Raw genomic sequence first — 15891 nt, forward strand, 5'->3', positions numbered from 1 at the left:
GGTGGCACTGGAATCCTCATCTCTCCCAAGTGGACATTCTCTCTTTCTCCCCTGACCCATCTGTCTAGCTCCTCATTTGAATTCCATGCTGTCACAGTTACCAGCCCTTTCAAGCTTAACATCCTTATCATTTATCGCCCTCCAGGTTCCCTTGGAGAGTTCATCAATGAGCTTGACGCCTTGATAAGTTCCTTTCCTGAAGATGGCTCACCTCTCACAGTTCTGGGTGACTTTAACCTCCCCACGTCTACCTTTGACTCATTCCTCTCTGCCTCCTTCTTTCCACTCCTCTCCTCTTTTGACCTCACCCTCTCACCTTCCCCCCCTACTCACAAGGCAGGCAATACGCTTGACCTCATCTTTACTAGATGCTGTTCTTCCACTAATCTCATTGCAACCCCCCTCCAAATCTCCGACCACTACCTTGTATCCTTTTCCCTCTTGCTCTCATCCAACACTTCTCACTCTGCCCCTACTCGGATGGTATTGCGCCGTCCCAACCTTCGCTCTCTCTCTCCCGCTACTCTCTCCTCTTCCATCCTATCATCTCTTCCCTCTGCTCAAACCTTCTCCAACCTATCTCCTGATTCTGCCTCCTCAACCCTCCTCTCCTCCCTTTCTGCATCCTTTGATTTTCTCTGTCCCCTATCCTCCAGGCCGGCTCGGTCCTCCCCTCCTGCTCCGTGGCTCGACGACTCACTACGAGCTCACAGAACAGGGCTCCGGGCAGCCGAGCGGAAATGGAGGAAAACTCGCCTCCCTGCGGACCTGGCATCCTTTCACTCCCTCCTCTCTACATTCTCCTCTTCTGTCTCTGCTGCTAAAGCCACTTTCTACCACTCTAAATTCCAAGCATCTGCCTCTAACCCTAGGAAGCTCTTTGCTACCTTCTCCTCCCTCCTGAATCCTCCTCCCCCTCCCCCCCCTCCTCCCTCTCTGCGGATGACTTCGTCAACCATTTTGAAAAGAAGGTTGACGATATCCGATCCTCGTTTGCTAAGTCAAACGACACCGCTGGTCCTGCTCACACTGCCCTACCTTGTGCTTTGACCTCTTTCTCCCCTCTCTCTCCAGATGAAATCTCGCGTCTTGTGACGGCCGGCCGCCCAACAACCTGCCCACTTGACCCTATCCCCTCCTCTCTTCTCCAGACCATTTCCGTAGACCTTCTCCCCTACCTCACCTCGCTCATCAACTCATCCTTGACCGCTGGCTACGTCCCTTCCGTCTTCAAGAGAGCGAGAGTTGCACCCCTTCTGAAAAAACCTACACTCGATCCCTCCGATGTCAACAACTACAGACCAGTATCCCTTCTTTCTTTTCTCTCCAAAACTCTTGAACGTGCCGTCCTTGGCCAGCTCTCCTGCTATCTCTCTCAGAATGACCTTCTTGATCCTAATCAGTCAGGTTTCGAGACTGGGCATTCAACTGAGACTGCTCTTCTCTGTGTCACGGAGGCTCTCCGCACTGCTAAAGCTAACTCTCTCTCCTCTGCTCTCATCCTTCTAGACCTATCTGCTGCCTTTGATACTGTGAACCATCAGATCCTCCTCTCCACCCTCTCCGGGTTGGGCATCTCCGGCGCGGCCCACGCTTGGATTGCGTCCTACCTGACAGGTCGCTCCTACCAGGTGGCGTGGCGAGAATCTGTCTCTGCACCATGCGCTCTCACCACTGGTGTCCCCCAGGGCTCTGTTCTAGGCCCTCTCCTATTCTCGCTATACACCAAGTCACTTGGCTCAGTCATATCCTCACATGGTCTCTCCTATCATTGCTATGCAGACGACACACAATTAATCTTCTCCTTTCCCCCTTCTGATAACCAGGCGGCGAATCGCATCTCTGCATGTCTGTCAGACATATCAGTGTGGATGACGGATCACCACCTCAAGCTGAACCTCGGCAAGACGGAGCTGCTCTTCCTCCCGGGGAAGGACTGCCCGTTCCATGATCTCGCCATCACGGTTGACAACTCCCTTGTGTCCTCCTCCCAGAGTGCTAAGAACCTTGGCGTGATCCTGGACAACACCCTGTCGTTCTCCACTAACATCAAGGCGGTGACCCGATCCTGTAGGTTCATGCTCTACAACATTCGCAGAGTACGACCCTGCCTCACACAGGAAGCGGCGCAGGTCCTAATCCAGGCACTTGTCATCTCCCGTCTGGATTACTGCAACTCGCTGTTGGCTGGGCTCCCTGCCTGTGCCATTAAACCCCTACAACTCATCCAGAACGCCGCAGCCCGTCTGGTGTTCAACCTTCCCAAGTTCTCTCACGTCACCCCGCTCCTCCGCTCTCTCCACTGGCTTCCAGTTGAAGCTCGCATCCGCTACAAGACCATGGTGATTGCCTACGGAGCTGTGAAGGGAACGGCACCTCCATACCTTCAGGCTCTGATCAGGCCCTACACCCAAACAAGGGCACTACGTTCATCCACCTCTGGCCTGCTGGCCCCCCTACCTCTGAGGAAGCACAGTTCCCGCTCAGCCCAGTCAAAACTGTTCGCTGCTCTGGCACCCCAATGGTGGAACAAGCTCCCTCACAACGCCAGGACAGCGGAGTCAATCACCACCTTCCGGAGACACCTGAAACCCCACCTCTTTAAGGAATACCTAGGATAGGATAAAGTAATCCTTCTAACCCCCCCCCCCCTTAAAAGATTTAGATGCACTATTGTAAAGTGGTTGTTCCACTGGATATCATAAGGTGAATGCACCAATTTGTAAGTCGCTCTGGATAAGAGCGTCTGCTAAATGACTTAAATGTAAATGTAAATGTAATGTAAATGAATTGAATCAGTGCAAAAAGACAACTAAAGCTTACTGCTAATTTTAAATTTTTTGTTACAAGCCGTGTTTCGTTAAAGCCTATTTATTTTTGGTACAAGCCGTGTTTCGTTAAAGCCTATTTATTTTTGTTACAAGCCGTGTTTCGTTAAAGCCTGTGTAAAGTTCATTTGTTTCAATGTACCGGTAGGCACCTGCGGCTTAAAGACATGTGCGGCTTATTTATGTTCAAAATATATTTTTTTTTTAAATGTGAAAATTTTTTAAATTGTCTGAAAACAGTGTCCATGCTAGTAGTGTTCAGGTTAACACTACATTTGGAGCACTGTTTTAACACAAAACATTGCAATACATGTCACAACACGTCTAAATATATGTGTCATGTTATGACAGATTTTGACCCATTATGTCAGCAGTTATGACATGGTTATGACCAAGTTATGAGTTGTTATGGCGCTATGCTTCCAATAAAGAGTTACCCGTTCAGAAAATGCCAGTGCGTCTCTAAAACCAAAGATGGTACATATCCAAGGACAGCTAGTAGCATCTACAAGGCGATGGCATACAATGCATGTAGTTTGAGTAACACAGTGACATCGGCAACCATTTTTGTCAACAGTTTAGTCTTTGGGATGAATCGTCTTTCAAACTTTTCTTCTGATCAGTCAAGGTCACCTTTGGAGTCTGTGGAGCAGGGCAGCTCCCCCCTCACATCCATCATTCCTTAAGAGAAAATAAGTGAATCCAGTGCTGAATGGCTGTCAATCACTCACGCTGTTACTCCACTTCTCAAATGTCTGCTCTCTCCATGGCAACACTATTACACCCATCATTTTACCTTTTATGCGAACACGGCTCCAATCCCTCTACCTGTGAAGGCAACATAAACATGGCCTGTTCAGAGCACCTCCATAAAAGGTGATGAAAGACACACAAACTACAACCGATGGGCCCGTTTAATATTTCCCCAAACACACCGGGCCCACCCTCTTCGCTCAATTATAACTCTTCAGAACATAAATGAATATGTAAAAGTTGTCTGTGCAGGCTGCCGGTGTCCCTGTGGCGAAGGCCGTTCCTCAGTTTTACGAGAGAGGAGAGTTTTCTGGTAGTGACTGATGTTTTACCTCAGGAGGCTTGCAGGCTTGATTGAAAGGCTCCGTGCCAGCAGCATCCCAGGGTGCTATCCGGGTTCAAATACTACTTCAAATCTTTCAAATATTTTCAGATGGTTTGCTTTAGTTTGCCCAGAGTGTCAGGTGGGCTGGGTTTGGGAGTTGTCTATTGGTTCCATTGCAACAGGCAAGCTCAATAAAGTCCAGATAAAGTATTTGAAATGATTTCCAGTAGTATTTGAAGCAAGGTCTGATCTCTAAGCCTTTACGGAGTCCCTATGGCCTCGTTTGGGAATGTACCACACATATTAACTGCCAGGACGGGGGAAGATGCATGCTTCTGATATGGGATTCTGAAACAGAGAGGAAGAGTTGTGAATTATTTAGCTGGCCTTGACAATGCAGCGCCCCCATTGTGTTCCATCTCCCCCTGCTTAATTAACTGCAGTAGGTTTGATCTTGGGGCTGGATAATGGAAACATTCACAAGGACACTCCTCTCCTGACTGCTTTAGCAGTCTCATGGTTAGACTGTGCTGCTCCAAGGCTTTGTGCTTGTTGTTAAATATCAAATCAGATTATTAATGCTTCTAATTGGTTGACTTGGTTTCAAAATGTGTATTCCTTTGTTAATAACCACACATTTCCATTTCTATAACTTCTGATTCCACAAAATACAAACTATGACACAAATAGATAAAAAAAATAACTTATTAACCTTTTACTGCAGTGGGCTGAATCAGGGTCACACAGAGTGATTCTTGGTAGTCTTAAACAAATATACTTTGAAACAAAAGTATCCACCTCACACACATGGTTATGGGCTTCAAAAAAGAAGACCCCTGTACCATGTCAGATATAGAGATGAAATGTATTCCATCTTGAGTTTGCATCCCAATATTACACTTTATAGACTGAAATATAACAAAACTGTTTGACATAGAAACACCAGATTTTCATCTGTTTATTTAACAAAAATAATCTTTATGAATTATGAAATTATGAAAAATATGAATAACATTCCACCCATGAAGCCAAAGAGGTCGCTTTTGGTCATTGGCTGCAGGACTACCAGAGAAAAAAAGCGTTCAGAAAAACATCTGCCCAAGTAATGAAGCCAACAAATGAGCCTGTGTACCAGTACAGTAGGAAGAGAGGTCTGTCACAGCTGTTGGAACAACATATTCTACATAATGAACTGTGGACAGCATGACCTTGTGTTCAGCACAGAGCACTGGTTCACTTCTGAGAAAGAGAGAAAGGTAAGGGGTTGGGTGTGTGGGTGGATAGTGGAGATGTACTCACAGGCATGGATTTGACATTTCAGTGTCAGTAAGTAACAGGATGTACTTGCTGTGCCCTGACAACAATGTCAGGGCACACAATGTTGATTGGTATACTCTGGTCTGTCTTTATGAGTTCAAGCTCACACTGAGGTGCATGTGATAATCACACATCAAACCTCCCTGAGAGAGGTACACATTATAATCACACATCAAACCTCCCTGAGAGAGTAGCACATGATAATCACACATCAAACCTCCCTGAGAGAGGTACACATTATAATCACACACCGAACCTCCCTGAGAGAGGTGCACATTATAATCACACATCAAACCTCCCTGAGAGAGGTACACATTATTATCACACATCAAACCTCCCTGAGAGAGTAGCACATGATAATCACACATCAAACCTCCCTGAGAGAGTAGCACATGATAATCACACATCAAACCTCCCTGAGAGAGGTACACATTATAATCACACACCGAACCTCCCTGAGAGAGGTGCACATTATAATCACACATCAAACCTCCCTGAGAGAGGTACACATTATTATCACACATCAAACCTCCCTGAGAGAGTAGCACATGATAATCACACATCAAACCTCCCTGAGAGAGATGCACATGATAATCACACATCAAACCTCCCTGAGAGAGGTACACATTATAATCACACACCGAACCTCCCTGAGAGAGATGCACATGATAATCACACATCAAACCTCCCTGAGAGAGATGCACATGATAATCACACATCAAACCTCCCTGAGAGAGATGCACATGATAATCACACATCAAACCTCCCTGAGAGAGATGCACATGATAATCACACATCAAACCTCCCTGAGAGAGATGCACATGATAATCACACATCAAACCTCCCTGAGAGAGGTGCACATTATAATCACACATCAAACCTCCCTGAGAGAGGTGCACATTAAATCACACACCGAACCTCCCTGAGAGAGGTGCACATTATAATCACACATCAAACCTCCCTGAGAGAGGTGCACATTAAATCACACATCAAACCTCACTGAGGTGCACATGATAATCACACATCAAACCTCCCTGAGAGAGGTGCACATTATAATCACACATCAAACTCCCTGAGAGAGGTGCACATTATAATCACACATCAAACCTCCCTGAGAGAGGTGCACATGATAATCACACATCAAACCTCCCTGAGAGAGGTACACATTATTATCACACATCAAACCTCCCTGAGAGAGGTACACATAATCACACATCAAACCTCCCTGAGAGAGGTGCACATTATAATCACACATCAAACTCCCTGAGAGAGGTGCACATTATAATCACACATCAAACCTCCCTGAGAGAGGTGCACATGATAATCACACATCAAACCTCCCTGAGAGAGGTACACATTATTATCACACATCAAACCTCCCTGAGAGAGGTACACATAATCACACATAAAACCTCCCTGAGAGAGATGCACATTATAATCCCACATCAAACCTCCCTGAGAGAGATGCACATGATAATCACACATCAAACCTCCCTGAGAGAGATGCACATGATAATCACACATCAAACAGAAACAAGCAAAATGTTGAGACAACTGATAACATTTCTATGAAGACGCACTCCCACTCATTCTCAAGGACCCAATTTGAGAAAGAATAAAAGCAACCCAGTCCTAGCTAATGGCTATCATGTAAAGTCCTAGCAAGGTGCAGGTCCTATTTGTTTATCCAGGGCTAACTCCAACTCAATGGCCTCTGGTCTGCTTTACAGCTACCTCATATCCATGGCAGACTGCAGACCTTTATTAGATTTTTTTTATTTCACTAGGCAAGTCAGTTATGAACTAATTCTTATTTACAATGACTGCTTATTCTGTCTAAACCCTAACGACACTGGGCCAATTGTGCGCCGCCCTATGTGACTCGCAATCACGGACGGTTGTGATACAGTTTGGAATCGTACCAGGGTCTGTAGTGACACCTCTAGCACTGGAATACAGTGCCTTAGACCGCTGCGCCACTCGGGAGCCTTAATGACAGACCGTCTATATCGCCATGGCAGATGGCCAGACTGCAGACCTTAATGACAAACCGTCTATTCTGATTTAAGCAGCAGACGCCAGTTGCTGCCCCACACACCTCATCAACCCTGGTGTCCATCCCTGCTACGGCAGACCCAGGATTCAAACGCGTAGGTCTCATCTTAAAGGCCCAGTGTAGTCAAAATGATGTTGTTCCTGTGTTTTGTATCATATTGTACATCAGCTGATGAAACTAAGACCGTAGAAGTGTGAGTTAAGGATTGCCTGGTGACATCACCAGGCAGTAAATTGATTAATAGACCAATAAGAGTTCCAAACCTGTCTGCCAATAACAGTTCGTTTTCAGTTTCCCCCTTCCAACTTACACCACTCCCAGTCAGTCCAAGAAAAATTCTTAGTTGAGAAATCATTTTTTGCTAAAAAGCTATTGTTGTCCATTTTAGTGGAAAACTATTACAGTAAGGTACTTAATTGTTACCCAGAAATGATCATTGATACAAAAACATCTGCATCTCCTCTTTTTCCTTTTTTAACCCCTGTAAGAGAAAGGATATGAAGCTGGGGAGTGGAGACACACACGCACACACACACACACACACACACACACACACACACACACACACACACACACACACACACACACACACACACACACACAAAGTGTCAAATGAATGTCCTCCATCATACCTCTTTAACAGACAGACTGATAAAAGGCCTTGAAATAAAGCATCATGCAATTTGTAACTCTCCAATAGACAAGGCCACCCGTTATTACAAGTCATATCGCCGTTGTCGAGGCAGTATCCATGGTAACAGTCAGTTCTTCATAACATACTTCCAAGTATGTTCCCACAAAGAATTATCCAGGGTCATACATCCAAACTTATAGGGTTCGGTTGAATAAACCTACAGCTATTTCTTATGGTTCCTGTCATGGTGCTGCCTAATTTTGGATTGCATAAACAAACACTAAAACAATGAGGTAATCTGTTGTGGCTATTCCGTTTGCTCACATCATTACATCAGACTCTGATGAGGACGACGCTGGACTCAATCACTCTGACGTCATACAAGGCATGAGCTGGCCAATCAAGCATTACGACACAGTTCAGATTAACCACTATGCATTGCATCACGATGGATATTTAACAGCATACTAAACCCTGAGGAACAGCCTTGAAGTTAAAACCTGGGCTGTGATTAACTTTAATACAGATGATGAACATGCCATTAACGACACTCCAAAATGTAGCCCTTTTCAAGGACCATCGATTCCTCATCATGAACAAGTGGCTCGCCACTCCCAACTTACTGCGGTTCTAAGGCTGAACACATCCCCCTCCCTTACAGTAGCAATAAGGCCTTAGTAATGAATGAATGCAGCCCATACAGTAAGTATTGTCTTTGATCCTATGCCTGTGATGTCATAGCTGGCTTTCAAACCCAGGCTTTCAGTGTGGGCAGTACTTTGTGGATATCTGACACTTAAGGCTCTACTTAAAACTTCTTCAGAATTGGTGGGTCCCCCATGGGACGGTTGAGCTAATGTAGGCTAATGTGATTATCATGAGGTTGTAAGTAACAAGAACATTTCCCAGGACATAGACATATCTGATATTGGCAGAAAGCTTAAATTCTTGTTACTTCTTCGGACTAGGGGGCAGTATTCGGAAGTTTGGATGAATGAGGTGCCCAAAGTAAACTGCCTGTTACTCAGGCCCAGAAGCTAGGATATGCATACAATAGTATTGGATAGAAAACACTCTAAAGATTCCAAAACTGTTAAAATAAAGTCTGTGAGTATAACAGAACTGATATGGCAGGCGAAAACCCGAGGACAATCCGTCCAGATTTTTTTTCTTCAGCTCACCTCTGATTACAATGGCTGGGAATGAGAATATAAAAGGAAGTCCTCCCAGATTGCAGTTCCTAGGGCTTCCACTAGATGTCAACAGTCTTTAACAATAGTTTTAAGCTTGTTTTTTGAAAAATGAGCTAGAATTTGTAGTTTTCTAAGTGGCTCCCATTTTGGCTGTAGTGTTTGTTGCGCGTTCCGGTGAGGGCGTGCACTTTGTTATTTATCTCCGGTAATGGTCTCTGGTATTCTCCGTCTTAAATTTTATCGTTTATTTATTAGGGTACTTCAGGATTGATTAGGAACGTTGTTTGATATGTTTGGAAGAAGTTTATTGGTAACTTACAGGATTCATTTGTATGCATTTTGAAAGAGGGAAACCGGTGAATTACTGAGTCAAGAGCGCCAATGAAACTTACTTTTTTGGGATATAAAGAAGTACTTTATTGAACAAAAAGAAAATTTGTTATGTAGCTGGGACCCTTGTGATTGCAACCAGATGAAGATCTTCAAAGGTAAGTGATTTATTTTATCGCTATTTCTGACTTTCGTGACGCCTCTGTTTGGTTGGAAAATGTATGTAATGCTTTTGTGTGGGGGGCGCTGTCCTCAGATAATCGCATGGTGTGCTTTTGCCGTAAAGCCTTTTTGAAATCTGACAAAGCGGCTGGATTAACAAGAAGTTAAGCTTTTAAATGATGTATGACACTTGTATTTTCATGAATGTTTAATATTACGATTCCTGTAACTTGTATTTGGCGCTCTGCAATTTCACCGGATGTTGTCGAGGTGGGACGCTAGCGTCCCAATGATCCGTAAGAAGTTTTAATCTAACTGCACTGTCCAATTTACAGTAGCCATTACAGTGAAATAATACCATGCTATTGTTTGAGGAGAGTGCACAGTTTTGAACTTGAAAAGTTATTAATAAACATATTCGGCACATTTGGGCAGTCTTGATACAACATTTTGAACAGAAATACAATGGTTCATTGGATCAGTCTAAAACTTTGCACATACAATGTTGCCATCTAGTGGCCAAAATCTAAATTGCATCTGGGCTGGAATAATACATTATGGCCGTCAAAGTGTTGATTTGGGTATGTCATTTTAGTGGAAAATTGAAAAAAGGGGCAGATCCTTAAGAGGTTTTTAAGAAAAACCAGTGACTAGTGTTTCAAGGAAGGCCAAAAACAATGGACTTTATGTGCTTTGAAAGTGCTGCATACTGTATACTGATACAAGCAATGTTTACCATCTTTACCATGTTTACAATGTTTATCATGTTTACAACGTTTACCATGTTTTCCATGTTTGTCATGTTTGTCATGTTCGTCATGTTTACCATGTTTATCATGTTTAAAATGATTATCATGTTACCAAGTTCGTCATGTTTACCAACTGCATTACTTTTCAAACATGCACTTTTTTTTGCACAAGAAGAATTGATTATTGTAATTGCCAGGATGTCCAGTACCTGGTATGGATTGAATAGAGCGTTTACTTCCAACAAAACAACGTCTACCAGTGTGAAACGTCTGGTGTCCGACTGTATGTTTTCATATTCAATATTCATCCTAAATCAAGTAGAATTCATGTACTGTATATAGGATTTGTGTCTCAGAATATCTGCATTATTCTCAAGGTCCAGGCGCAGGAATGTTTCCAAACAGTATGGGAATTAGACTGGGAAGAAGTCCTTGGTTCACTGAAAGCTTTTAGACTTTAGCCTTAAAGGAGTGCAAATCATAATATGGAAGTGCCCTTGTCCTTGTAATCCTGAGAGTTTCACTCTGAAACCAGACTAGAAAAGTTATATGAAAGTATAGTTGTACTTCGCCTAGTTTCATGGTCAGTTTGTGAGTTCAAAAGCAAAGACGCTCCTAGACAGAGAGAGGAGAGAATCCAACAACTAGACAATTCCTATGTCCAATGATTCACAAACTGTCATCATGCATGTACACCACAAAACGACTGAAACAGGTGGCTAATACAACATACAGTCACAATTTCTTTTCAATTTTATTTTGCCAATGCATCATTAATGTAGAATCTTCAAAGACAATGAGCAGAGGAAGCTAGCTCTTGGAGGCCATTACTTGACCTTGGTAGGCTACTGTATAAGAACATGGACTAGGCCAGTGAATAGGTCTGTTCAAAAGGCATAATACGAACAAAATCACATTTCAAAAAGCAGGAGAACATTTTGTGCAACATATTCTGTCCATGAGCAGAAACTGGTCAGGATAAAAGACATGGGTGGTGTGAGAGGTCACTGGGCAGGATAAAAGACATGGGTGGTGTGAAGAGGTCACTGGGCAGGATAAAAGACATCGGTGGTGTGAGGAGGTCACTGGGCAGGATAAAATACGTGGGTGGTGTGAGGAGGTCACTGGGCAGGATAAAAGACATGGGTGGTGTGAGGAGGTCACTGGGCAGGATAAAAGACAAGGGTGGTGTGAGGAGGTCACTGGGCAGGATAAAAGGCAAGGGTGGTGTGAGGAGTTCACTGGGCAGGATAAAAGACAAGGGTGGTGTGAGGAGGTCACTGAGCAGGATAAAATACATGGGTGGTGTTGTGTGAGGAGGTCACTGGGCAGGATAAAATACATGGGTGGTGTGAGGAGGTCACTTGGCAGGATAAAATACATGGGTTGGGGTGGGGTGTGGAGGAGAGGAAGAGTTTTGTGAAGGTTATTTATGCGACTCTGTCCTTGATCTATGCCTTGGAACAAAAATATACATTTTCAAGGAAATCAACTGTGAGAGTTTCTCTTTTGTGAATAATATTGTAAACCCCACCAAAGTACAGGCTTTCATCGGCTGCTACACCATAGCCTTGAGGAAAAAGTCAGAGGAAAAACAGCCTGCCTTGATATCATTTTCCAAACAGGCCAGCGAATCAATCATCTTTTATAATCTCCTCAAAGAGTGGATGACATCAGTGTTCCCTTCAAGACGTCTGTGTTGTTCTGTCACATCTGGTTCTGTCAAGCCTAATGCTGTGAGTGACCCTGAACTTCAGGACTTTCATGATAGATCTTCACTTGTGCTTTTGATTACAACCTTTTGTTCCCAGAGAGTGACCCAGACAGTCAGACATTCACTGACGGTGACACTGAGGCGGGGGAAGTATGTTGACAGTGTGTCATGGTGGGTTGTTGACATGCAACGCTGCTGAAGTTGGGGATCAGTTTGAGGAGGGAAAGAGTGACCCAGTGACACACACTCAAACACACTTGTCATTTCACATTATTGACATTGGTTATTTCTAAAAACTCCACTTCGAAGGAAAACTTTTCACCTGTATGTCAAATCAGACGATGAAAAAAATGACACTCCAATGACTTTTGAATTCTTTTACAATGCTTATTTCTCCCTATCGCTACAAATGTAATTAGATGTTGAACATGCTGTGTGGGCCGCCCTATACCCCAGGAGAGCAGAGAACAAGATATCTTTACTCTCTTTGAACTCAGATCTACCTTCCAAATGAGGACCTTACATTGAGAATAAGGATGACATTGACGGTGTCTAGACAGGAACCTTGCTTGCAGACGTGGCAACAAACCCAACGCCTATGAAATGTCAAAGTACACAGCTGCACATAAAGCTTCGCCTCTGGAATCCAATTGCTATTTGAAGGAAGAAGAAGCTCCGGTCTCAGAGATAATTACCTGGTATTAAGTTCTGGTGCGCAGGTATTCTTCAGTTTGTTTAGTTATTACGTGGAAGATGCCACAGAGTCAGGGTCAAGGTGCGTCTCGGTGGTGCGGATCAGGTGCGTTTTCCATTATCGAAGCCTGAGGTCACTAATTGAGGTCTGAAAGCTTGTAAGACCTGATGCAACAAACAAACAGAAATGTAGCACCGCTTGGATATTGTCACATTGCCCAGAAATTCATTTAACATGTGGCAACAAGTCTTCGAGAAGGGGACAATTCTGTGTATTGGTCTCTTCTCTTTCAGTGGATTTGGAATACCTTCCCACACAAGGCCACAACTATTCACACAAGGCCACAGAGAGGGAGCGAAAGACAGAGAGAAAGATAGAGAGAGAAGAGAGCGAGAGAGAGAGCGAAAGAGAGAGAGAGAGAAAGAGAGAGAGAAAGAGAGAACCCCCCCCCAGAAATACATTATTTACATAAGTATTCAGACCCTTTGCTATGAGACTCAAAATTAGAGACTAGTCAGGATTTAGGGAAAGATGAACAGAGCCAAGTACAGAGAGATTCTTGATGAAAACCTGCTCCAGAGTGCTCAAAACCTCAGACTGGGACGATGGTTCACCTTCCAACAGGACAACGACCCTAAGCACACAGCCAAGACAATGCAGGAGTGGCTTCGGGACAAATCTCTGAATGTCCTTGAGTGGCCAAGCCAGAGCCCAGACTTGAACCCAATTAAACATCTCTGGAGAGACCTGAAAATGTAATACATTTTAAGGCTGTAACATACCAACATTTGGAAAAAGTCAAGGGGTCTGAATACTTTCCGAATGCACCATATAACCTAATTAATTAGAAAATCTAATTCAGGGGGTCTTTTGCATAATCCATAAATTGGCTATTGTACTGTATGAAACCACTTTGGACTTTGGTGGCAACTGGTTGTCTGGCTCCCTCTAGTCGTGCGCCTGTGAGGAACTGGGTGGGCGGTGTCGTCGAATATTTAAAAAGTCTAAACAAGTTGTCAATGAGGAGGAAGAAAATATAAAACCTCACCTTCCACGTCGCCAGGGTTGTCTTCACCTGCAATCACCAGAAGGACAGGATGGCTTGCTTTGACAGCTGCCAGTGCCTAGGCGAAAGGGGACAAAGAAGCATCCTTTACAGCATTTTGAAAAACGACAACCAACCGAATCAGCATTCACAGGGGCGGGCGAGGTTGGCGGTCCCTCAACAGCAGGCTTGTTCGTGTGGATCTAAGAAGAAAGTGGTTCTCCGTTCTCCCCAGACAACTTGTAAAGCAGCGTCGGAAGCGCTTTTAAAAACGCTGAAGTTTGTTAAAAATGTACTTTGTTTTCGGGAACTTCCAGCGGAGGACCAGTTACAGCTCGTGCGCAACAGCTGGGCCCAGCTGCTCGTTTTGGGCATGGCGCAGGACTTGATCGACTTCGAGACCATTGAGACGCCAGAACTCAGTATGTTACAGAACATACTAACCAGCGGACAAGGAAGACAGGAGACTGCGCACGGGCGCAGTGGCCAAGGCGTTTCTCTCACTGATGTCCAAGGAATAAAAATGTTTTTGAATAAATGTTGGGGACTGGACATCAGCACTAAAGAATATGCATATTTAAAGGGAGCCATTCTCTTCAATCCAGGTTTGTTAAACAAATTGTTTTATGGTGTATTTACTAGTTGTATTATTATTAACAAGCCTGTTATCATTGTTATTATTATAGTTGTTTTTGTTATTATTTTTATAATAACAATGATCATCATCATTTTTATTATTATAATCATTATTATTATTATTATTATTATTGTTTTGATCATTATTATTAGTAGCCTATTATTATTATTATTTTATGAATGGGCTGTTATTAACTATGCGACTATTTTTGACTCGTTTGAGTTCACCTTAATAGTTTCTGATTTTAACTTCCATTTTATTTTCTCCTTAGACATTGCAGAGCTCCGGTGTCAAAGCTACATTCAGGCACTGCAGAGCGAAGCGCATCAAGCCCTTAATGAATATGTGAAAGTCACTCACCGAAGAGACGCTACAAGGTTCACTAAACTATTCATCGCGCTCTCCATGCTACGGTCCATCAATGCAAACGTCGTTGCTGGACTTTTCTTTAAACCTGTCATCGGCACGGTCAGCATGAATGAACTTCTGCTCGAGATGTTTTACGGAAAATAGAGGGAATAAACTGTTTAAAGACTGAATATAGACAGAGCTGTGGACTGGACTGGAGGCTGAGCAGAATAACAACAGGCAGGTGTATACTGTAGGGTTGCTATCCATATGTATTTATTTTGCTATAACACACCCTATTTTTGTAAAATAAAAGTGTTTGGTGAACTTTGCATGTGGTTATTTCAGTTTATCAACCTATATCATCCTTTTTAAATTATAACCTATAGTAATGTCTAATCACAGCACCATAATACATTCAATCTTATTTGATTGCAATACATTACCTGGATAATGGTGGCATAGGTGCATAATACATTCAATCTTATTTGATTGCAATTGCAATCAGTTTCTATCCCTCTCCTCGGCCCGAACCAGGGACTCTCTGCACACATCGAAAACTGCCTCCCACCAAGCATCATTACTCATCGCTCGCGCAAGGGGAACAACTACTTCAGGTCTCAGAGCGAGTGACGTCACCGATTGAAACGCTATTAGCGCGCACCACCGCTAACTAGATATCCGTTTCACACCGGTTACACAATACATTACCTAAATAATGCTGACAGTGATAATGCATTACTGTGTTTCACCTCAAGAGGGCAATGCTCACCCACAAACCTAAGAGAGAATTTGAGGCACTCTAGAGAAAGACATTTCCATTCATGCAGACATTGACAACTACTTCAATCCCAGGGCTTTCAGCACTCCCATAGGTCCTGAACTGTCTAGGTTGTAAACTGCTTTTTGAGGTACTGTGAATATGTTAAAAACAGAGGTAGTGCTACCAGTGTTGCTAATAATATGCATTCATTCAACACGCCTCCAGACACCAATGACGTAGCGTCTCATGTCAGGGCAGGTCATTGGACTGGGTCGGTCCCTTAGGAGGGGCTGCTGTACCATCTAGTGAGGGTGAGGTGGGTCACAACACGTGTCTGGTGCCA

At 43.7% G+C, this 15891-nt stretch overlaps 1 protein-coding gene across 1 annotated transcript; it reads left to right on the plus strand.

Annotated features, from left to right (window-relative positions):
• Window positions 1-13747: 13747 nt before the first annotated feature.
• On the plus strand, window positions 13748-15116 carry LOC106575623 (nuclear receptor subfamily 0 group B member 1). Its single transcript, XM_014152235.3, has 2 exons — window positions 13748-14405; window positions 14709-15116. The coding sequence occupies exons 1-2, from the start codon at window positions 13853-13855 to the stop codon at window positions 14948-14950; spliced, it is 795 nt and encodes a 264-aa protein (XP_014007710.1). The 5' UTR covers window positions 13748-13852; the 3' UTR covers window positions 14951-15116.
• The last annotated feature ends 775 nt before the right edge of the window (window positions 15117-15891 follow it).

The sequence above is a fragment of the Salmo salar genome, chromosome 17, assembly GCF_965601325.2.
Source record: "Salmo salar chromosome 17, fSalSal1, whole genome shotgun sequence".
Taxonomy (NCBI): domain Eukaryota; kingdom Metazoa; phylum Chordata; class Actinopteri; order Salmoniformes; family Salmonidae; genus Salmo; species Salmo salar.